Source organism: Gossypium raimondii, chromosome 8 (assembly GCF_025698545.1).
Source record: "Gossypium raimondii isolate GPD5lz chromosome 8, ASM2569854v1, whole genome shotgun sequence".
In the NCBI taxonomy this organism is placed as follows: domain Eukaryota; kingdom Viridiplantae; phylum Streptophyta; class Magnoliopsida; order Malvales; family Malvaceae; genus Gossypium; species Gossypium raimondii.
This window is the reverse complement of record NC_068572.1, coordinates 1,149,039-1,173,263: the sequence shown is the minus strand read 5'-3', so window position 1 is coordinate 1,173,263 and position 24,225 is coordinate 1,149,039. Positions and strand designations below refer to the sequence as shown.

Below are 24,225 nucleotides of genomic sequence, written 5' to 3'. Positions count from 1 at the left end.
TTACAAAAATAATAAAAAGAATAAAAAATACCAAAATAATATATTTTTTATTATTTACCAAAATGGTACAAAAAAAACACAAAACAGTAGAAAAATGGCCTGTGGCAGAGGCTGCACCAACATATTCGTATTTCGATCTTTTGTTCATATTTTTTTAGATTTTATTTATTTAAAAAATACTATTTTCTAATTTTCTAATTTTACATTATTTTAGTACATTATATTTGAAATGTATTCATTTAGTGTATTTTTAAATAAATTTTAAAAAACTCCTTATTTCGCCTTTATTCATATTTTTTCCAGATTTTATTATTTTCAATAAAATTTATTATTTTCGTATTTTATTATTTTACATTATTTTAGTATTTTATGTTTGAAATATATTAATTTACTGTATTTTTAAATAAATTTAAAAAAGCCCTTATTTCAAATTTCTTTATTCATATTTTTTCCGAATTTTATTACTTTAAAAAATATACTATTTTCTAATTTTATTATTTTAATACATTATATTTAAAATGTACTCATTTAGTGTGTTTTTAAATAATTTAAAAAAATCTTATTTCAATTATTTGTTCAGTATTTTTTCCGAATTTTATTACTTTTAATAAAATTCGGATAATTTTATAATGTATTCATTTAGCGTATTTTGTATTGAAAGCAACTTGTGTCTTTAATTTTTCCATCTCTCTAGATTACATATAATTAAGTTGATTAACTACCATTATATAAGCAACTCCAAGGTCGATGTTATCAATGGTAACACTTGAGATACACAGTTGATCATTTTCCCGAGAAAAAAAAAACCAGAGGGAAAGTGAAGGAAAAAAGAGAACTGATATCAAAATTCAAGAATCAACCCAACACCCAATCTTCCATTTTCCTTTCTTTTTCCAGTTCTTATACAGTTCAAGCGTTTGAGGTAATATGTGCTTTTTTTTTTTTCTTTATGTTTTCTCTGTGTATAATAAAATGCCTACTTTGACAGAAAATGGGTAATGCTTTTTCATGCCCATTGCGTGAATGCGTTACTGAAATGGATAATGGCAGCTTGGATTCAATGACTGTGAAATCCATTATTTTTGGAGATGAAGAAAGGGCTAAAACACCACTTAGATCCATCGGTTTCAAAATCTCAAATTCAAAGCCAACTATTTTAAAATCATGTGGTTCTGGGAAGATGATATTGGAAGGATCTGTTAGATTTAAAGGCAGAGATTTGGAGGAAAGAATGACTTCCGCCATTGATGAAGCTGTAGCAAGCTCGAAGAGCAAAGCAATGGATGTTGTTAAATCTTTAAACCCAGATTTTCCATTGGAATCTTCAAAAGAATCGAGGGTTTCAGATCTTAATAATCCACAAATGGAGGCTGCGATAAGATTGCAAAAGGTTTATAAGAGCTTCCGTACAAGGAGAAAGCTAGCAGATTGTGCTGTTCTTGTTGACCAAAGCTGGTTCGTATTATCTTTTTCTCTTTTAATTATATGCTTTTTTGTTTTCATTCTTTGGCCAGCACATTCTGAGTATAGGAATGTGATAGTCTTGATTCAATCTGTAAATTAGAAGAGTTTAAAATATATAACGAATAAAATTAGCTTTATTTGATTTTTCCTTAAAAACCCTAAATACTAAACCCCAATCTAATTTTTTAAAAATTTATAATTAATTTACTCAAGTAACCTTAAATCCTAAACCCTAATTTATTTAATTTTTCCTTAAAACCCTAAAGATTAAACCCTAATCTATTTTTTTAAAATTTATAATTAATTTACTAAAGTAATCCTGAACCCTAATTTATTTGCTTTTTTCTTAAAAACCATAAATACTAAACTCTAATTTAATTTTTAAAATTTATAATTAATTTAATTAAGAAACCTAAACTTTAAACCCTTATTTATTTAATTTTTCTTAAAACCCTAAAATCTAAAGATTTAAAAATCCAGAACCCTAACTCTAATTGTAAAAAACCCTAAATCCTAAAAAAGGGGAAAAATATTTCCTCACGGAAGCGCTTTGTCCACGTGGACACAAAGCGTGCCCTCAAGGAAGCGTTTTCTGTCCACGTGGACAAAGCGTTTACTTGAGGAAGCATTTTTCTACTTTATCCCCTGACAACGCACTGACGTGGACGCGTTTTTAGGGGAAATGGTTCATTTCGATAACTAATTTAAGACCTGACCCATTTCGGTAATTTTAAAAATAAAGAGACTTTTATTGGTTATTGGCCCAAAATTACCTAAACTAAAACATAATTGAATTATTAATTTTAAGAGGTAAAAAATGCAATTTTATGATTATATTAGATTATAAATTCAAAAATTCTAAAGGACTTAAATTAAAAATTTACCAATTTTGGGTCAAGAGGATTTCGCCACCCTGTCTAAGGGTGAGTTTAGATGGGCGATGCGTTTACCTACGGTTAGTGTAAAAACAACGGTGGCGGTGAGATTAGATACTGTAGCGATATTGTAGCGTGAGACAAAGTAAGCTAAACGCACCGCACCGCACCCAATTGCCCATCCAAACCCACCCTAAATGAGATAAAAAACTTCAACTTCAATTAACTCAATAAAGTTTCACACACAAAATCTGACAAATCCAATGGATAAATTTAAATAACATGTGATATAGTGGTGAAGTGAGAAAACTCTTTTAGGTACTAAAACTAACATGTAAATTTATTATAATTTTTTATTTTTGAGGATCAAGGTCACTGCTAGAGGTGACCATGGGTCGGGTTGGGCTCGGGCCAGGCTCAAGAAAAAAATTTGGCCCACTTCCTAAGCCCAGGCCCGCCCGGCCTAAAATATGAGCCTAAAATTTTGTCCAGGCCCAGCCCGAAAAAAAATTTCTAAGCCCGAGCTCGATCCGGCCCATTTTTTTAGTAAATTAATTCATGCAAAACAAAATTAACTCAATTAAACAACAGATTTGAGTACTGAAATTAAATGAAAGAAAGAACATAAAAAAAAAGCTCAAAATTGAACCAATAAAAAGTACTTAAATTCTAATGCAATTAAGTATCCACACCACAACTGATTTTCAATTTTTAAACTCAAACAACTTGAGCCATCAAGCAATTCTAGATGATATATTTAGTTGGATAACTCGCAATCACATGAATATCAAGTGAGCATCTCAATGCCATGTTAAACTAACATCATCAAATTAGATTGATTAGCAGTTTAGCACTATCGCATGTTTTATATAGCTCATGTGCTTAATTCAAAGCCAACAACTAAGTGAAACTTATAATAGCATCAAAATTCAAGAACCATTTTAAATTTAAGGAATGAAAGGATATGCAAACTTATGTTTTTAAATGAAGCCCATTCTATTTAGCCAATGAAGAGAAATTTTAAATGCAGTCAATCGCTCATAACGTGCACCCTACATAAGAAAACAACTGTTAATAAAAGCATTTATATATATACAAAATAAGTTAATATGAAAGACAGTTTAACCGGTTAAATAAAATCAGACCTCAACTATCTGCATAACATCATGGTTGGCAGCTAAATCTTCTGAGCCAATCACAACCTGAAAACAAATTTATTACTTTCTCAAATATATAGGAAACTATGACAACACCATCAATATCAAGCATTTAGATAATTACCTTAACAGGATTAGGGTCCATGTACTCCTGAGCTAACCGATGAACCGCTACAGGCCATGTAGCACTGAACATTACTATTTGACGAGCTGCAAAGGTTAAAAGCAACATGAGGATTTCCAACCTAATTGCTCTTGCATTATTCTACCAAGATACAGAACAATATTTTTTAGCTTGATTGAACCTTAAGTTATCAATGGTTAGTGACGTTTACTCATAAGCATCAGTAAAAGCTTTAATCCAAGCATCTTCTAGGAGTTTAAAATGCCAATGTACCAAGAAAGAGACATACCAGAACATGTCTTTCCCAATATAAAGCGAACATCCTCTTCAAATCCCATGTCAAGCATTCGATCGGCTTCATCTATAACCTAGAGAAAATCAAACCACTTTTTTCCTTAGTACATACATAATCCATCTATTCAAGAAATCGATTATATAAAAGATGTATCAAGCATTAACAAAGAGCTCTAACAGAAGCAATTTAAACACGAATAGAACTACAGCAAAGAAAAGGAATTATTCTTTCACTTAATATTCTTCATGGGAAATTATTCTTCATGGGAAATTAAAAAAAAAAACGAAATGGAAAATCCCATATATCACAGCTTTTTTTACACTTCCACAACAACCAAACGAAATGGAAAATTGAAGTGCCAGAAGAGAAAAAAACTTTAATAATTCTCTTTTGCTCAAATTTTAGAAGATTTGAGAAAGATACAATTTTAAAAAATAAATTAACAAATGATAGTTTATGGATAAATTCTCTATACCTCTAAAAAGGATACAGCATAAATTTTAATTTGAAAAAGAAAGCAAAACTACAACAACTAGGGTTCAAATTTGACATTTATCTCGAATTCGACTAACATGAATATATTATGTTGTGATGTAGGTTGAAATTAGTGGATTTTGCTGAATTGAAAAGGTGTTCTATATCATTTTTCGACATGGATGAACATGAAACAGCTATTTCTCGTTGGTCAAGAGCAAGAACAAGAGCTGCTAAAGTTGGCAAAGGTTTATTCAAGAACGATAAAGCTCAAAAGCTTGCTTTCCAACACTGGCTTGAAGCTGTAAGTTCAATGTACCCTGAAATAATTAATCTTTATGGACCGTAAAACAGATACGAGGATACTTGAGTTATTACAAGAAGAAAAAAAAAATGAATAGAGTTTCACCATTGTTGTGTTTTTATGCAGATTGATCCAAGGCATAGGTATGGACATAACTTGCATTTTTATTATAATCAATGGCTCCATTCTCAGTCTCAAGAACCCTTTTTTTACTGGTAATTTTCTTTAAAACTGGATTTTTTTTATTCTTTGCAAAGTGTTAAGGGGATGATTTTTATTGATATAAATTTTCGAAGTGTTGTCTGCTGGTCAACTTGTTGTGCCAGCGGTTTATCTCTTTCCTCTACCGAGAGTTATATGTACAGTTCATGGAGGGTAACAGCCCCCAACGCAACCCAGGGGCAATACGTTCAATTGTAGGGGCTTCGGCTCGTTGCCCGGCAAATGGCACTTTGAATATTTTTCTCGAAATAGTCGAACCCCTCAACACTTTTTTTTTTTTTTAATTTCTAATGAAAAATATATTTGTTTTGAATATGCAGGCTGGATTATGGAGAAGGCAGAGAAGTAAATATAGAAAAATGTCCTAGATCAAAGCTTCAATATCAATGCATCAAATATCTTGTTTGGGTGAGTCTTTATTTCTGTTATTCACTCAGTTCACTATGTGTTTGACACGAATGTTTTTTTATGTATTTATAGGGTTTTAAAAAGTCATATCTCAACATAGATACGAGTTGTTCGAACTCCTTGTTTTTCTTCCATTCAAAGAAATGAACATACATATATCCCAATACATATCCGACATCATATCGATTTCACATTTTGTTTTTTCATTATATAGATGGAAAGGAAGCCCTATGAGATTGTTGTGGTAGATGGGAAATTCATATACAAGCAAACAGGGAAACTTCTTCAAACTACAGAAGAAACCAGTGATTCTAAGTGGATTTTTGTACTTAGTACATCAAAGATCTTGTATGTTGCCAAGAAAGAGAAGGGTACTTTTCAACATTCTAGTTTCTTGGCTGGTGGTGCTACCATTGCTGCTGGTAGATTAGTTGTTGACAATGGTGTCCTTAAGGTATCTTTTTCGTATATGTTATCCCAATTCTTCGTTTTTTTTTTCTCCAAGTAAGTAATTAATTTACTATTATTGTGTTCAACAGGTGGTTTGGCGTCATAGCGGTCATTATCGTCCTACAAAAGAAAACTTTAACAATTTCATTTCATTTTTGAGGGAGAACAATGTTGATCTTACAGATGTTAAGGTAAAAGAAATGGATGAAAATGGGTAAAAGTACCATGGAGGCCTCTGTACTAGGAATTGGATTGTATTTTTTCCATCTACTCAAAAAATGGATAAATTAGTATCTATATATTAGATCAAAGAGCAAATTGATTCTTCTATTGTTAAAAACTGATTTTTGTACATTAACATGAGGTACACTTGTTTCGTCAGCCACACTAGATTTTAATAGTACAAATGGATGAAGTTTTAGCAAAAAAAAAAAAACCAATTTGCTTATTGATTTAACTTATAGGGACTAATTTGTCCATTTTTTAGTAGAGAGTAATAGGACAGGGATATCCATGGTACTTTTACCAATAAAAATGTGTTTTTAATGATTTTGAATATGTTTTTTTGCTAGAAATGGAAATGAATGGTGTAATAGGCCATTTTTGCCCGGGCCCGAACCAAAAAATAACCCAATTTTCAAAATAATTAAACAGCTCCAAAAAAAAAACTACTAGCCCAACTAAACCTAAACCCAATTTTACATACCAAACCCCAAAATTAAAAACCCTAGCCGGCCCGTTGGCCCGAAAACTAAACTCAGTTTCAGTAAAAACTGAAACCCCAATCCCATGTGAGCCTCCAGTGCCGTCTTACACCCCTCTGCCTCCCTTGCACCAAAATGGCAAAAAGTCGGAATTTCCACTGTTGACCTTTACGCCACCTGCAAACAAAGAGAAAAAAGGCAGAAGCAAACAAACATCAAATAGTAGGAAAATAGTAAAAATAATATGCAGAAATCGGCTATAAAGGGCAAATCTAAATGTATTGTAAAGGGCGGTTCTTTTATTTTCAAAAAGATTGAATACAAAAAAGAAAAAAAGACTCGACTTCTATATATTTTTCAAGGTGATTTTCGTTTGATTTCGTTTATTTTTTTTCACGTTAAGATTTATTTTTATTTTATCTACGAATATAAAATAAAAGGGAAAAGGAAAAGAAACTTACCTACGTCGGCCAATCTACTCACCATTGACGGCCACGCAGGAAAAGGAGAAGAAACGAAACATTTCTTCGTTGCTTCGTCGGGTTTGGCTGGGTTTTGGGGGTTTTGGCCTCGGATCCTTACTCCACGTGTGAAGGGCTTCGAAAGGGGTTATTTTTGGGTTTTTTTGGCCACCGCGGCCGAAGGCACCGTCGTCGGCAGTTGACAGCCGGCATGACGATCGATAGCCAAAGCCTGAAGGGGGAAGAGAGGGTGAGAGAATTTTGAGATTTTTTTTTTTGAGAAAGCAGAAAAATTAAAATTGTAGAAAAAAATTGGATTTAAATAAGGAAGCAAAACGGCGCCGTTTTGGGTTAGGAACCCAGGCGCCCAAACGATGCCGTTTAGGGCCTATCCGCGCGCAACCCGATCCGCTCAAGGGGGATCCGCATGTTTTTGCTTGATGGGTTATTTGCACCCGTGGCCCTCCGCATTTCTGTTCTTTTTCATTTAGCCCATTTTGTTTATTTTAAACATTTTTCTCATATTTTACTATTTTAAATTGTTTTATTATTATTTATTTCAAGTTTTCCACATATTATTTATTTTAAACTATTTCAAACTATTATCCAATTTCTTTTATATAACCTATTTTTAAGCTGTTATATGTATTATTTATTTTGAATATTTTGTACACATCATTTATTTATTTTTAACTGTTTTGTATATTATTTATTTGAAACTTCTTTTTACATATTATTTATTTTAAACTTTTTAATTACATATTATTTTAAATTGTCTTATATGTTATTTATTTTAAATTGCTTTGTATATTATTTATTTTAATTTGTTTTACATATTATTTGCTTTAAGTTGTTTTATACTATTTACTCCAAATTGTTTCATATATTATTTTGTTTCGTTTTCTTTGATTGTTAATATTGATATTAAAGTGACATGCTTCATGTGATTATTGCCATCATGTATACTGTAATTCACTTATTCGTGTTTTCATATTGTTGTCATTCATTAGTGTAACATTTTATTCATATATCAATTTTAATATTACATTAATTTTTACCCAAATTCGTAAAAAGAAAATTTTGAAAATAAAGGCGATATTCTGTATTTGGAAATTCGAGAAGTCGTGCCCTAACTTACTGGATTTCGATTTTTCTCGCGTTGAACCTAAATAATCGAATACCCTTTTAAAATTAAAATAAATGAGGTTTAAATAAAAAAATAAAAGGCAGACTTATTCTCAAAAATACGAGGTGTCGTGTCTTAACTTACGGGATATGACATTTTGTGACTTCGAGATAAAAAGACATTTTACACCTTTTGATTTATTTGAGTAATTTTAATTAAAAATAACACAATATAAAGAGGGATCGTATTTTAAATTCTTTTCGAGTCTTCAATTTTGACACCAAGACATTAAGTAATCAACTAGGTACCAATTTTGGACGTTACGAGGGTGCTAATCTTTCCTCGTACGTAATCAACTTCTGAACTCGTCTTTCTGAATTTCGTGGACCAAAATTATTGTTTTTATAAATTAAATCATTTATTAAAAACAACCACTCTTCGAGGTGACCCAATCACACCTCAACAAAAAGGATTGTAGCAACTCCCATGTTGGTTTTTAAAATTAAAGTCGACCCATTTATTAAAAAATGGTTTCGACAAATGGTTGACATGAAATGCTTTCATTTTGTTACATTCAGATGGCACCTGTTGATGGAGAATAGAGATTCTATGGAACCGGTCACCATCTTAGATGCAATTCATCTGAAGAAAATAGCTTAAAGCTTGAAGAAAACAGTGCCAAAGGTTCGATTGAGAAGCTCGGTGATTTGATCAAAGAAGGAAGCAGTGAAGGCCTTGAATGCACAATGTCAAGCAGGTTCCTCAACTTGAGTCATCTAGAAATTCTGATGAAAATGGAATTGTTTGAGGTTGCTGTTGCTTACAACCAAGGTTCAAATTCGACGGTTCAAGACGAGACGATGAATGAAAATGATCATAATGTTGAAGCCATAGCTAAAGAATCGATTCTTCAAAGGATTAACTCTAAGAAAGGGATGAAATCATTTCAATTAGGCAAGCAATTGTCATGTAAATGGACTACAGGGGCAGGACCTCTGATCGATTGCGTTCTAGATTTTCCTTTGGAACTTCAATTTCGAGCGTTGGAATAAGTGAATTTATCTCTGAGAAGTAATGGCCATACGAAATTGTACTTTTCTCCTCGATTTAGTAGTGGCTTGAATCCAAAATTGTTTGAACCAGTAACGACTATGAGAGAATAGATGAGAACACAAAGTTTACCTCTTCTCAAGAAAGAGAACTTATTGAAGAAAAGCTTGCTCTCTATAAAGGGTGTCGAAGTTTGATTTTCGAGACGTGCTCTGATACTAAAATTGATATATGGAAGGAGAAAAATGAAAGGGTAATGAGAATTTAGAGTTGATATTAAGTACATTTTACAAGTAGTTGATTCTTTTAATGTGAATAGAGAAGATGATATGTAACACCCATTACCCGTATTTGATGTCCGAATAGGGTACGAGGTATTACCAGAACATATACACTTTTAACCATATTAAACCGAGTTGTAAAATTTCATCTAAACTAAAACTTTCAAATTGTTATTCTTGATTCGCTAATTAGGGTTTACGTAGCCCAATATACTCACAATCTTTCATTTCCTCGTCGTATGAATTTAAAAAATTTCCATTTACTTATTGAATTCATCACGAGTACCTGAATTGATCTGTATCATTACATATTCTCATGTCGTCACATTTTCCTATTTAACTATTGTAATATATCAATTACTCAATATCTTATAAGCTAAGTGTCACATATACATTATCCATTCATCTCCCATACAACTATCAATATTAGCCACAAAGATAGAACAAATTTTCTCTATCGATGTTAAATCAAAACATGTTACTTCATTACCAACTACCCTTACTAAATATACACCTTAAATTAGCCCAAGTGTTTAACCATTCACCTATGATATAAATATATTTTATCTATTATTGCGAATGTAGATGTGCTACCCAAATCATAATTCACCTCACATAGTAATCTGAGTTAATTTTATCATTTGTCAAATAAATTACAAAACAAATTATATAACAAAATATAGATACATTTTAAACCTCACTAATAAACAAATTCTCATGGCATTAAATAATTATCACGCATCAAAGACAAATGTATTTGATATTTATATCACATAAACCAGATTAATCAGTGCAACCTCAATGATGTAATCATCCTTTTAACTTACTTAACCAAGCCAAATTATACCATCATCTCACACATAGAATGACCCACCTATCATACTTCTCAATTATGTCACTTAATAGACCAAATATACCTAACCTTTATCATCATGATCAATCCACAACCAAAATACATCCATATATCTAAATTACCACACACACACATATATATACCATACATACATACTATAAAACTTTATTTTTCCCATGAGCTTAAATCATGACCAATAATGCACAAATATAAGAATAATTTCTATTTCATCGTTTATCAATTATAATCGAACATATGACCAATTATAGACAAATCATTTATATATTCTCTAATTTTCCTCCTCCTCCTCTCCATTCCACATCCTTAATGTGTATAATATATTTAAGCAACATTTTCCATACTATCACTATTTTCCTGTATGTAAACTCAAGATGTCTATCTGAGTCAGAGTCACTAATTTATTTATATCTCGATCTAAAGAGCTCCAAATTAAGATCCGTTAATTTTACATAAAATTAGACTCACATATATTCTTACCATAAAATTTTTAGAATTTTTGGTTTAGCCAATAATTACAGTTTATTCTTTAAAGTTTCCCCTGTTGCACTGCTCTGTAGTTCTGACCTCTCTTCACTAAAAATTGATTATCTCATTGTACATAATTCGGATGGCATTCCCGTTTATTTATAATGAAAATAGACTCGTTTAGGATTCTAAAACTATAAGGTTTAACCCCTAATTAATTTTTTACAATTTTTAATGATTTTCCAAATTCAGAACAGGGGATTCCAAAATTATTCTGACTCTGCCTCACAAAATTTATTATATCTCATGATTTACAATTTCATTGCTTACATCGTTTCTTCTATAAGAAACTAGACTCGATAAGCATTAATTTCATATTTTACTCATCTTCTAATTCGATTCCCACGATTTTTTGTGATTTTTCAAAGTTGGCACACTGCTGCTGCCCAAAACTATTTTAGTGCAACATTTTGATTACCATTTTGACCCTAAAATTTTAACACATGACAATTTCATCCCTAGGCTCGGAAAATAAAATTCTTGCAATTTAATCCTTGATCCAAGCCTAATAGTTCTCATACATATCAATAACAGCCCATGGGTTCCATGAAATTTCATAATTTCTCCACAATTTCAATACTTTTCGACTTAATCCCTAAAACATGTTTTCATCCAAAATTCTTTAATAAAACACCTTTAAACATCCATTAACATCTCAATTTCATCATAAAATAAGAAAAATCATATGAACTTATCATTGGTATCTTCCAAAACTTTCAACAAAATGAGAAACTAGTAGAATACTAAGTTGGATCTAATTGTAAAAGCCTAAAAATATAAAAATTTCAAGGAAAAAGCAAGAATTAAACTTACTTGAAGCCAAAAAACCCTCTTCCATGGCTGTTTCCCACCGAAATTTCAAGAAGAAATGGTCTTGAAATCCTTAAAATAAAAGTTGGCCACATAAACTTTATTGTAATTCCAATTTTGTCCTTAAATACATAAAAATCTTTGATTTTTTTAACGGTATGCCGCCTCTGCCACTTAAGTTGGTTCATTTACTCATTTAGTCCTTTCTTATTTAATTGTTAAGCTATTTAATCACTATAGCAAGTTTTGCATCTTTTTAATTTAGTCCTTTTTAATTAATTGACTGCCGAAACGTTAAAATTTTCTGACGAAACTTTAAGACTACCATATTGACACTCCCTAAATATTTATAAAAATATTTACAGCTCGATTTATAACATCGAGTTCTCGATACCTCTTTTCCTCAATTTCTTAACTTAATAAATTTTTAAAAAAACACAAATTACTAATTTAAAAATCTCTTAACAATTATATTTGACCCGTAATTATTAAATAATAAAATTTACGAGGTTATTTTCTGACTTTGGTGGTCTCGTACCACTGTTTTCAACATTTCTAAAAATCGGGCTATTACATGATATATGAATTCTGTATCATTCTTTTCGATCATGCATACAATTTTTTGATTTGTTTATGTTGTATTTTAAGTTGACATCACAATTGTAAGTTTTTTTTTAAAAGGAAATATAATTTAAATTTCAATAAAAGTATGGAATTTCATCTATTTATTTTTATATTTTAATTCATTTTTATTATATAAAAGATTATATGCAAACTGAGGATGAACATTAGACAAAAGCTAATAGTGCCATAGACCTAATTATACCGAATGAAGAAAGTGATCGAGGATCTCGGTCCCAAACTAGATAAAGCCTTGAAAGACAATAAAAATTTAAACTTTATGTTGGAGAAAATAAGTTTTCATTGCTTGAATCAAGCCTTTTTACCTAAATTGAGAACAAAGAGAGACCTTGGTTCATTCTCACGACTTTTTCAGTTGAATGACACTATTAGCCATCAAGATGAACATAACTTTAATGCGGTGGTTAAGTCTCTATACAATTCTTTCCTCCTGTGACAATGGAAACATCTCTGACTTGAAATAATATATGCAATAGGACCCCAGACAAAAATGAGTCCCCGCAAAAACTCAATAGACCAAAGTCACTAAGTACTTAGAGAAAATGAGTCACCACAAGACTCGATTGTCACAAAAGCCACCACAAACGCCAAAGCATGACTGAACCCTTGGACTAGAGAAAAAGTATTCTTTTGAAGGCTAACCCCATTTCTATTGAAAAAATGGCTTGAGTCTAGCATCGGGACTAGACTAGGGGTGACATGGGGGATGGTGGCCAATTGTTCTTAACCACCATGAAACAAACAAAAACCTTTAGGCTAAAAATAAACATATCTGTTCACGATATTTAATCAAAGATCTGACTGGTTAGACGCCATGTGTCAATGATGTCAAAGCCTGAGATGACGATAGAACTAAGCATCAAAATCAATATAAAATAAAAGGTTAGTTAATTTTTGTTGGTAAAAAAAATATAATTTAAAAAGTATTAAAATAATATTAATATACAAATATATAAAAATGTACATAATACAAAGTTTTAATTCATCAAAATTTATATATAAAAAGGAATACTTCTACGTTTTAAATTAAAACTTTTGGAAGAGTCATATATAGTTATAAAATATTTTTAAGTAGTAATGTTGATGTTAAATGTATTAGAATTTTTAGAATAAAGATTAAATTAACAAAATATATAAACATCGAGGACTGAATTTATTATTATAATATTGATGAAACTGTGATCAATCATCATTAATTGTTTACTTTTAAAATTGATAAAAATTAAATTACTCCAACTATGTTTGAGAGCGACTAATTTATTTAATATCGAATAAATTAGACCGAATATTTTTTTTACCAATAATTATATTAATACCGAAATTTATTGTAGAATTTCCTCATCCTATGTGGTAGAAGTTGGGATACTTACTAATTTAATGATGTTTGTTGAAGTTGTGAGTCACAGTCACACCGTCTTTCATTTCACCTCAGTCTGGTATTTCATCAAACACGTGGTGCGTTGTAAAAGTTTGCACCAATTGGTGCCATCCGGCAGACAGACAAACCAAGAAATCCAGCAAGCAAAAGTAAAAGCCAAACCAAACGTCAACATAATCAGACGCTGACTATTTTGTTTCTCTTCTTTTTAGTACCTTTTTTACAGCGTCTTGGTACGGAGATTGGGCGGTGCCTAGCTGCAGTATCACCACACAACGCACCTCACACCTTTAATTTTAAATTTATTCATAACTTGTGGGGTTATTTGACCAAATCAAGGATTCTTTTGATATTTTTTAAAGAGTTTGACTAAAATAAATAAATTTGGATAAAAATATTTTGTTTAATTAAAAATAATTTAGACTTTGGGTTTTTATTTTATTTTATATAATTATATAATTTAGGTGATTTTTCGATGTAGTTAGGAAATAATTCAATTTTTAAGATTAAGGTAAGAGCCTTACTTGAGGGTCTACTCCTATAATAGAGAAATGGTTATCGACAGTTGAAAGTGGAATGTGATAATACTTTATTGGTAGAGTTGATCTTAATTGGTGGAGCTGCAGATAGTTACTTGGCTGAATTATGTCTTGTTCATCGTTTGTTTAGTCGAAACTGGTAGGTCATTGTTCCTCATATTTCAAGGACCCAAAATATTGTTGCTGATCATATGGCCAAGTGTATGGTGACAAATTTCACATAAATTCATTGGTTTGAAGAACTCCTACAATCAACTAGAAGCTTAATTAAGGCGAATTATGTTACTTCTTTGAGAAACTAGTGTATTTTTTAGTCTTCGCTTTAGGTTGTCTTTATCTACAAAAGAAGAAGAAGCATATATTATAGTTAACAAAATATATGTCAGACTCTCTTAATAGGTTTAGTATTGAGCCATTAATGTCTATGTTCGATTTTATCTCGAATTTTGCCTCTCACTTTGTTGAGAGTCATGCAGGCTTCATAGAGAGGGAGCGGTTTCATATACTAAGAAAATTTCAATATTTATACCTTTATATGACATTATTAAAGATTTCCTTAGTAGGTGGATTTGCTTTTTTAGGTAATGTTTAGGAAACAAAACTCAATGATAAAACTAAAGACAAGATTCATTAGTTCATCCAACCCATGATGAAAATATATTAAATTCTATCCATTTGAGAAAAGCAAGTACAATAATAATATAAAAGTACAATACTTTTAAATTAATTCTAAAAAAATAAAGAAAATTAAAAAATATATAACGCACCACATGGGAAGTGAACACTAAGCTTAGTGAAAAGGGAATTGATCATATTGATGGGGTGGAAAAATCTTTGTCTGTCCTTCAAAGTGAAAGTGAAGCTAAACGGGTTGAACTCGAGAGGGTCACTTATTCTGATGGACAACGACGTGTCCGCCAGAGTTGGGGGATTACATTTTCCCTCCCCCGCCATTAACCATCCTTTAAAACCCCTCTCTTGCAAATACTTGATTCGTTTCAAAGTCATCTCCCGTTGTTGCTCCATCGATTGGTTATAGTTCGGCAAAACGAACACCTTCCCTTCCCTCTCCTCACCTTCAAGTTGAACAACTTGTCTTGCTTCATCAACTCGAACAACCAATCCCATTTCTCCATGTTGTGGCCATCTATCAACTTTCTCATTTCCTTCAACAACTAAACACATAATTTTAAATATATTTTTTTTACAATTTTTTGTTTGGTCAATGTGGTCAATGCATAGTCAACATAGTCAAAACCCGATCAACGATCACGTCATCAACCACATCCAAGAGCGTAGCTAGGGAGGCTGACAGGGGCCCGACCCCCTAAAATGAAAAATATTCAATTTAAGCCTTTTAAAATTTTTAAAATTTTAAATTTATAAAAGTAAAATTACACTTTGGCCCCCTAAAAATAATAAAAAATTGATTTAATTCTTTAAAAATTATAAATATATAGACTATTAAAATGATAAAATTATATTTTTACAATCGTAAAAATTACAATTCAATTTCGACCCCCTATAAAAGATTTTCTGGCTTCACTCTTGACCACATCAACGATCTATAGGGGACATGTGGCATGTTATGATTGGTTGCTGATTTTTTTTTAACACTGTTAATTGCAAGGGCCAAAAAGTGCAACGAAACTATAATTCAAGTACCAATATGAAAAATGGGTATAATTCAAGAACCAAATGATGAATAAAGCCTATTAGTAAAAATAAAAATAAAAATATAAACCCGAATTATACATACACACTAAATTTACCGTCACGCAGGCTCGGCATTCAATGTCGTCGGTGCTGCTGCTGCTGCGACTGCGAGTTGTAAGCAAAACGCGTCATTATTGTTCTTTTTAATTTACTACAACGCTGAGACACCAATTTTTTCTTCAGTGTTGTTGAGGCCAATGCTCTGCTCTGCTCTGCTGCGCTGTACTGTGGGCTAATATTTTAACCAATACTGTCACTAGACTTTTGACTCACTTTTCATTTTATTTTATTTTTTTATAATTAAACTAACTAATATATTATAAAATACTTCTTTTAAATTTAAATTTATTTAGCGACAAGTATCGAATTTACACATAAACTTTGGTCTAATGTGTAATCTGATATATGAATTTTAATTTGATGCAGTTATACGCATGAAACTTAGATTTTGGTTCACATATGAACATAAAACTTTGATTTTGATTCAGTTATACATTTATTTTCATATATGCGATATATCGATGCTAATCGATAATATTGTTAGTGATTCTGATTACATTTTACTCAACCATAAGTACTTAATTTTGACTTTTTTCTAAACCATGTTGACATAAAAGTGGGGATTAGCTTTTTACCAACATTTACATTGCAAACCATTGATATGCAATTATAAATTGCCAGATAACATGGGGGACATTGACATCTCATATGAAGATTTAGGTTTATTAGTTGTACTGGTTTAATTGAAAATTAAAGAATTATAAAATAATATTTTTTTGAACTTAATTTGATGAAATTTATTTGTTGATGAGCTTTGGTTATAGTGATGAAATTAGAAATTTTTTTAAATGGTTGAAATTAAATTAAAAAATATTAGAAGGGATAAACTGTGATTTTCTCTTTATATTGCATTATAATTTGATAAATTTTTGAATGGATTTAAGTATAATTTTATCATTTTTATGGGCCAAGAGCGGCGAGAGGGGGCGAGCATTTTAGCTCCCCAAATGGTAAGATTTTAATTTAGATATTATTTGATAAACAGAAAAATTAAAATTAGAAAATAAGCGTTGAAAAATTAAGTACGGAATATAGTTAGATTAGTTGATAAGAATATATTTTACATTTTATCCTTAATTTTTAAATTTTACCTTATTCTAAATAAAAAAATCAAAATTTAATATTAAATTAAATTAATTGAAAAATATTCTCCATTAAATGATAAGTAGTTCTTATCTACTTATTATTTTCACACATTTTATAGAATTTTTTTATCAAGACGTTTTATTTTTGGATTATCGAACATGTGTAAAATATTAAATCATTGAAAATGGATTTAAATTTTTAATGGTTTATCAATCAAGGGCTTAGTCCTTTAAAAATTATAAAGATATTAGCTAATACAATGGTGAAATTGTATGTTAACTCTTACAAAACTTTATAATTTAATTCCGACTCCATTAAAAAAAGAAATTCGACTTTGCCCCGACAAACCGATAATCATACCAATCAAATTACGGTTCAATTGCTAAAAAAATTTAAAGAATAAGAAAAATTGTATAAAAATTATAAACACGAGTAAATAACAAATTTAATATATTTAGCTTTTATTTGTTTTTCAGGTTGGATTTTATTTATTTGAGCCATATATATATATATATATATTATTTTAGTTAGGTTTTACCGATTTGGGTCAAATTTTATGGATTTAAGACTAAAAAATAGCTTAAAAAAAGAGGTAAAAAATCGATTCAACCAATTTTGATTCTTGGTTTCAATGGTGGTTTTGAACAATTCATTCAAAATTCGATTCAACACCCCTATTTGGATGGATACACCAGTAGGATCTTGATTCAACTGGTCCAATCCAATTCTAACAAGATTGCCCCTACTTGCCCCTACTTGCCCCCTTGACATTGTTGTCCTTACAAGTCTCTCCCATGAGACTCGGGGAGTTAATAGAACGAGAGCATCTCGGAGTACTTGAACAAATTGTCATGAAAGCTAAAGAGTTTGCATATGATCTAGCTCGACCCCATGACTTATAGCATATAAAACATTTAAAGGACATGACACAATGCTCTCACTTTAAACTCATCGAAATTTTCAACAAAATCAAGAGATAAAACCTTGATCGCAATGCCAAATTTATCCAACATTCAATACCTCGATATAATATATAATTAAATTTGTATACCGCTTATATATTTATTTCAAATTTTAAAAAAAAGTGTTATCCATTTGTCGTAAAATATATATTATTTTAAAGGGGTTATAGTACAAAATGTTGAATTAATCATCTACGTTGGCTGTATACCATATGCTACTTTCCGACACAAGTATAAAGTGTGGGATTTTTCGGCTACGCGTGCGTATATATACATATATATATTGATTTAATAATTAAGCTTATAATTAATTAATTAATTAATTAATTAATATTAATTAGACACAAAAAAGTATAGTAATGAAGTGTAAAGTACGTACACAATTTCGACGGTGCCTTAATCCCAAAATTATAAATGCAATTAATTAATATTTTTATATAAATTTTAAATTATTAATTAAAATTGATAAATATTACATGTCAATTTTCGTTTCCTTTTCGTCTGTTTCGAGAAATATATCGATCAATTCCGATTTTTTTTTCTATTGATTCTTTTCCGGTTGAGATGTATGGATTTATGAATCTATGTTTCATGGATTAGCGAAAATATGCAAAAGCTCTATTTGCCTCTGCCATTCTATGAGTTTCTTCCTTTTTGCGCATGGCATTGCCATTTCCTTTGGTAACAGCATCCACTAATTCGGAACTTAATTTGAAAGGCATATTTCGACATTATTGTTTTTTTTATTAATTTCATTATAAATTTTGATCATATCTGGTGACATAATGCCTAGAACTACCTATCATCCCTCTCCAATCCATAAATAGGAGGATGATATGCTTCAGCGCACTCGAATCCACGTCCATCTGCATTGAAAACAATGCCCATACCAATCGAGCTAAGACTCAATTGACTTTTGTTGGTTGTTTTTGAAATAAAGATTATTCATGAATCAAATCAGGTTGAATCGAATTATTGATTTTAATATATTAAAATTTTTTTCATATAAAATTTGTAATTTAAATAAAATATTTTTATTGAGTAAATAAGAGACTTGGTTCGGATTAGAAGAATCTAATCTTAGAGCCAAATCTCATTATGTCTAACTAATCAATAATTTAAGAGGTCTTGAAATATTTTAACATTTTAAATTTACATTTTATTTATTTTTCCTTCCAAAAGTTTGAAAAATTTAAAGAAAATAATTTATAGGAAAAATTAAAGTAAATAATATATTAATTTACAAAATTAATCCTTTCAAAATTTACAAAATGGATAATATAATACTTGTATTTTTTATCCACGTTAGCAATTGAACTCGATAGTTAAGTTTATTTTGATCATTGAACTTAAAATGTATAAAAGTTTGATGACATGACACTTCGAGATTGTGCCACATCATCACTTAAAAATTAAAAGAAATTATATAAATTTTTAGGTGAAGTTGTAGTTTAATCTAAAAGTGTCACATTCAGTGTTTTAATAATTGAATTGGTAGTTTAACATATCAGGCCACTGATTCTCGATTCAACCGGTTCGATTGGTTCAATTGTCGAACCAACAATAATTAAATAAATTTTTTTGTCTCGGTTTTTTATTTTTACCAAATTCAAGTAATTATCGAGTCACATAATATATAAAAATAACATAATATAAAATATTATAAACTTAAAACGGGTCGGATTGAGCTGGGTTTGGGCCTTGAATGTTCAAGCTCGAACCCAATCCATATTTTAAACGGGCCTAATTTTTTTCAGATTTATTTTTCGGACCTAATATTTTTGCCTAAACCCTTCCGAATTTCAGGCAAGCTTTCGAAGCAAGACGAATAATCCGACCCATGAACAGGTGTAATTGGGATCTATATATTTCATGTAATTATAAACTTTTTAAAAATGTATTTTTTTTAACATTAATAAATATTTTAATTAATCCAACAAGATTGAAACCTTTTTCTAGGATTTCCATGTCAACTTGTGGGTCATATTTCCCCATGAAGAAAAGCAACTCATGCATGGAAGTTTCAACCACTTTTTATCAATTGTTTACACAAAACAACGCTGTTTTGTGTCTTTAATTTTTCCATCTCTCTAGATTACATATAATTAAGTTGATTAACTACCATTATATAAGCAAATCCAAGATCGATGTTATCAATGGTAACACTTGAGATACACAGTTGATCATTTTCCCGAGAAAAAAAAAACCAGAGGGAAAGTGAAGGAAAAAAGAGAACTGATATCAAAATTCAAGAATCCACCCAACACCCAACACCCAACACCCAATTTTCCATTTTCCTTTCTTTTTCCAGTTCTTATACAGTTCAGGCGTTTGAGGTAATATGTGCTTTTTTTTTTTTTAAATGTTTGCTCTGTGTATAATAAAATGCCTACCTGAAAATATCGTTTGTTTGACAGAAAATGGGTAATGCTTTTTCATGGCCATTTGGTGAATGCAGTACTGAAATGGACAATGGCAGCTTGGATTCAATGACTGTGAAATCCATTAGTTTTGGAGATGAAGAAAGAGCTAAAACACCACTTAGATCCATCAGTTTCAAAATCTCAGATTCAGAGCCAACTATTTTAAAATCATGTGGTTCTGGGAAGATGATATTGGAAGGATCTGTTAGTTTTAAAGGCAGAGATTTGGAGGAAACAATGACTTCCGCCATTGATGAAGCTGTAGCAAGCTCGAAGAGCAAAGCAATGGATGCTGTTGAATCTTTAAACCCAGATTTTCCATTGGAATCTTCAAAAGAATCGAGGGTTTCAGATCTTAATAATCCACAAATGGAGGCTGCGATAAGATTGCAAAAGGTTTATAAGAGCTTCCGTACAAGGAGAAAGCTAGCAGATTGTGCTGTTCTTGTTGAGCAAAGCTGGTTTGTATTATCTTTTTCTCTTTTAATTATATGCTTTTTTGTTTTCATTCTTTAGCCAGCACATGTTCTGAGTATAGGAATGTGATGGTCTTGATTCAACCTGATCGGTCTGATCGGATAAAAAATCATTTGAGATATTAGCCCGAAAAATTGGTACGGATGAGTTGAACTGCCTACTTTATTTTTCACTCGGATAGAATAGATATAGGGGGCGTATATAAAGGAGCAGGCAATGACTTTGGCCCGTTTGGGGCCGAAAATGATAAATATATTGTTTATTTCTTTTGAATTTTATAAAATTACAAGTTAGTATTTTAGTAAAATTATATTTTGACCTCTTAAAAGTTTATTATTTATCTTTGAAGATACAAAATTTGACATTTATCTCGAATTCATCATGTTGTGATGTAGGTGGAAGCTCTTGGATTTTGCTGAATTGAAAAGGAGTTCTATATCATTTTTCGACATGGATAAACATGAAACAGCTATTTCTCGCTGGTCAAGAGCAAGAACAAGAGCTGCTAAAGTTGGCAAAGGTTTATTCAAGAACGATAAAGCTCAAAAGCTTGCTTTACAACACTGGCTTGAAGCTGTAAGTTCAATGTACCCTGAAATAATTAATTTTTATGGACCGTAAAACAGAGGATACTTCAGTTATTACAAGAAGAAAAAAAACGAACAGGGTTTCACCATTGTTGTGTTTTTATGCAGATTGATCCAAGGCATAGGTATGGACATAACTTGCATTTTTATTATAATCAATGGCTCCATTCTCAGTGTCAAGAACCCTTTTTTTACTGGTAATTTTCTTTAAAACTGGATTTTTTTTATTCATTGCAAGTGTTGAGGGGATGATTTTTTTGGAACAAGTTTTCGAAGTGTTGTCTGCTGGTCAACTTGTTGTGCCAAAGGTTTATCTCTTTCCTCTACTGAGAGCTATGTACAGTTCATGGAGGGTAAGAGCCCCCAACACAACCTAGGGGCAATACCTTCAATTGTAGGGGCTTTGGCTCGTTGCCCGGAAAATGGCACTTTGTATATTTTTCTCGAAAGAGTCGACCCCCTCAATAATTTTTTTTTTTTTTGATTTCTAATGAAAAATATATTTGTTTTGAATATGCAGGCTGGATATTGGAGAAGGCAAAGAAGTAAATATAGAAAAATGTCCTAGATTAAAGCTTCAACAACAATGCATCAAATATCTTGGTCCGGTGAGTCTTTATTTCTGTTATTCACTCAGTTCACTATGTGTCTGACACGAATGTTTTTTAATTTTTATGTATTTATAGGGTTTTAAAAAGTCATATCTCAACATAGATACGAGTTGTTCGAACTCCTTGTTTTTCTTCCATTCAAAGAAATGAACATACATATATCCCAATACATATCCGACATCATATCGATTTCACATTTTGTTTTTTCATTATATAGATGGAAAGGAAGCCCTATGAGATTGTTGTGGTAGATGGGAAATTCATATACAAGCAAACAGGGAAACTTCTTCAAACTACAGAAGAAACCAGTGATTCTAAGTGGATTTTTGTACTTAGTACATCAAAGATCTTGTACGTTGGCAAGAAAAAGAAGGGTACTTTTCAACATTCTAGTTTCTTGGCTGGTGGTGCTACTATTGCTGCTGGTAGATTAGTTGTTGACAATGGTGTCCTTAAGGTATCTTTTTCGTATATGTTATCCCGATTCTTCGCTTTTTTTTCTCAAAGTAAGTAATTAATTTACTATTATTGTGTTCAAACAGGCGGTTTGGCCTCATAGCGGTCATTATCGTCCTACAGAAGAAAACTTTAACGATTTCATTTCATTTTTGAGGGAGAACGATGTTGATCTTACAGATGTTAAGGTAAAAAAAATTTGATGAAAATGGATAAAAGTACCATGGAGGCCTCTGTACTAGGAATTGGATTGCATTTTGTCTCTCTACTAAAAAAATGCGTAAATTAGTCTCTATATATTAGATCAAAGAGCAAATTGATTCTTCTGTTGTTAAAAACTGGTTTTTGTACATCAACATGAGGTACACTTGTTGTTTCGTCAGCCACACTAGTTTTTAATAGTACAAATGGATGAAGTTTTAGTAAAAAAAAATCAATTTGCTCATTGATTTAACGTATAGGGACTAATTTGTCCATTTTTTAGTAGAGAGCAAAATGCAACCTGAGTCATAGGACAGGGATATCCATGGTACTTTTACCAATGAAAATGTGTTTTTAATGATTTTGAGTATTTTTTTTTCTGGAAATGGAAATGAATGGTTGACATGATATGCTTTCATTTTGTTACATTCAGATGGCACCAGTTGATGGAGAAGAGAGTTTCCATGGAACCAGTCACCATCTTAGATGCAATTCATCTGAAGAAAATAGCTTAGAGCTTGAAGAAAACAATGTCAAAGGTTCGATCGAGAAGCTCGGTGATTTGATCAAAGAAGGAAGCAGTGAAGGCCTTGAATGCACAATGTCAAGCAGGTTCCTCAACTTGAGTCATCTTGAAATACCGATGAAAACCGAATTGTTTGAGGTTGCTGTTGCTTACAACCAGGGTTCAAATTTGACGGTTCAGGACGAGATGATGAATGAAAATGATCATAATGTTGAAGCCATTGCTAAAGAATCGATTCTTCAAAGGATTAACTCTAAGAAAGGGATGAAATCATTTCAATTGGGCAAGCAATTGTCATGTAAATGGACTACAGGGGCAGGACCTCGGATCGGTTGCGTTCGAGATTTCCCTTCAGAACTTCAATTTCGAGCGTTGGAACAAGTGAATTTATCTCCGAGAAGTGATGGCTATAAGAAATTCTACTTTTCTCCTCGATTTACTAGCGGCTTGAATCCAAAATTGTCTGAATCGGTAACGACTATGAGAGAAGAGATGAGAACACAAAGTTTACCTCTTCTCAAGAAAGAGAACTTATTGCAGAAAAGCTTCCTCTCTTTAAAGGGTGTCGGAGTTTGATTTTCGAGATGTGCTCTGATACTAAAATTGATACATGGAGGGGAAAAATGAAAGGGTAATAAGAATTTAGAGTTGATATTAAGTACATTTTACAAGTAGTTGATTCTTTTGATGTGAATAGAGAAGATGATATATGAATTCTTTATCATTCTTTTCGATCATGCATACAATTTTTTGATTTGTTCATGTTGTATTTTAAGTTGACATCACAATTGTAAGTTTTTTTTTTGAAAAAGGAAATATAATTTAAATTTCAATAAAAGTATGGAATTTCATCTATTTATTTTATGTTTTAATTCATTTTTTATTATATAAAAGATTATATGCAAACTGAGGATAATAGTGTTATAGATCTAATTATACCGAATGAAGAAAGTGATC

The 24,225-nt window shown here is 31.1% G+C and overlaps 1 protein-coding gene and 2 long non-coding RNA genes across 6 annotated transcripts; 1 reads left to right on the top strand and 2 right to left on the bottom strand.

Moving 5' to 3' along the window:
* Positions 1 to 754: 754 nt before the first annotated feature.
* Positions 755 to 24,000, top strand: LOC105790084 (IQ domain-containing protein IQM2). Of its 4 annotated transcripts, none has more exons than XM_052635169.1 (8): positions 755 to 922; positions 1,051 to 1,455; positions 4,513 to 4,693; positions 4,820 to 4,908; positions 5,236 to 5,323; positions 22,303 to 22,542; positions 22,628 to 22,729; positions 23,176 to 24,000. In XM_052635169.1, the coding sequence occupies exons 2-8, from the start codon at positions 1,061 to 1,063 to the stop codon at positions 23,842 to 23,844; spliced, it is 1,764 nt and encodes a 587-aa protein (XP_052491129.1). In that variant the 5' UTR covers positions 755 to 922; positions 1,051 to 1,060; the 3' UTR covers positions 23,845 to 24,000. The 4 variants fall into 4 exon arrangements, with proteins under 4 accessions (XP_052491129.1, XP_052491127.1, XP_052491125.1 ...); XM_052635167.1 differs by lacking the exons at positions 4,820 to 4,908; positions 5,236 to 5,323 and adding exons at positions 21,583 to 21,671; positions 21,995 to 22,082 and having other exon boundaries at positions 989 to 1,455; XM_052635165.1 differs by having other exon boundaries at positions 989 to 1,455.
* On the bottom strand, positions 6,411 to 11,641 carry LOC128043107 (uncharacterized). Its single transcript, XR_008198830.1, has 3 exons — positions 11,608 to 11,641; positions 6,939 to 7,170; positions 6,411 to 6,654 (listed from the first exon to the last, which is right to left on the bottom strand). It is a non-coding gene; the product is annotated as an uncharacterized LOC128043107 (long non-coding RNA).
* Positions 12,759 to 13,886, bottom strand: LOC128043106 (uncharacterized). The gene is made up of 2 exons (XR_008198829.1): positions 13,617 to 13,886; positions 12,759 to 13,081 (listed from the first exon to the last, which is right to left on the bottom strand). It is a non-coding gene; the product is annotated as an uncharacterized LOC128043106 (long non-coding RNA).
* Positions 24,001 to 24,225: the final 225 nt, after the last annotated feature.

What these genes read in the sequence shown, in the direction of transcription:
- LOC105790084 (XM_052635167.1), top strand. Translation starts at nt 992, where the DNA reads ATGGGTAATGCTTTTTCATGCCCATTGCGTGAATGCGTTACTGAAATG. An exon ending in TTGACAATGGTGTCCTTAAG is followed by an intron (nt 22,543 to 22,627) that starts GTATCTTTTTCG and finishes GTGTTCAAACAG; the next exon opens with GCGGTTTGGCCTCATAGCGG. An exon ending in TTGATCTTACAGATGTTAAG is followed by an intron (nt 22,730 to 23,175) that starts GTAAAAAAAATT and finishes TGTTACATTCAG; the next exon opens with ATGGCACCAGTTGATGGAGA.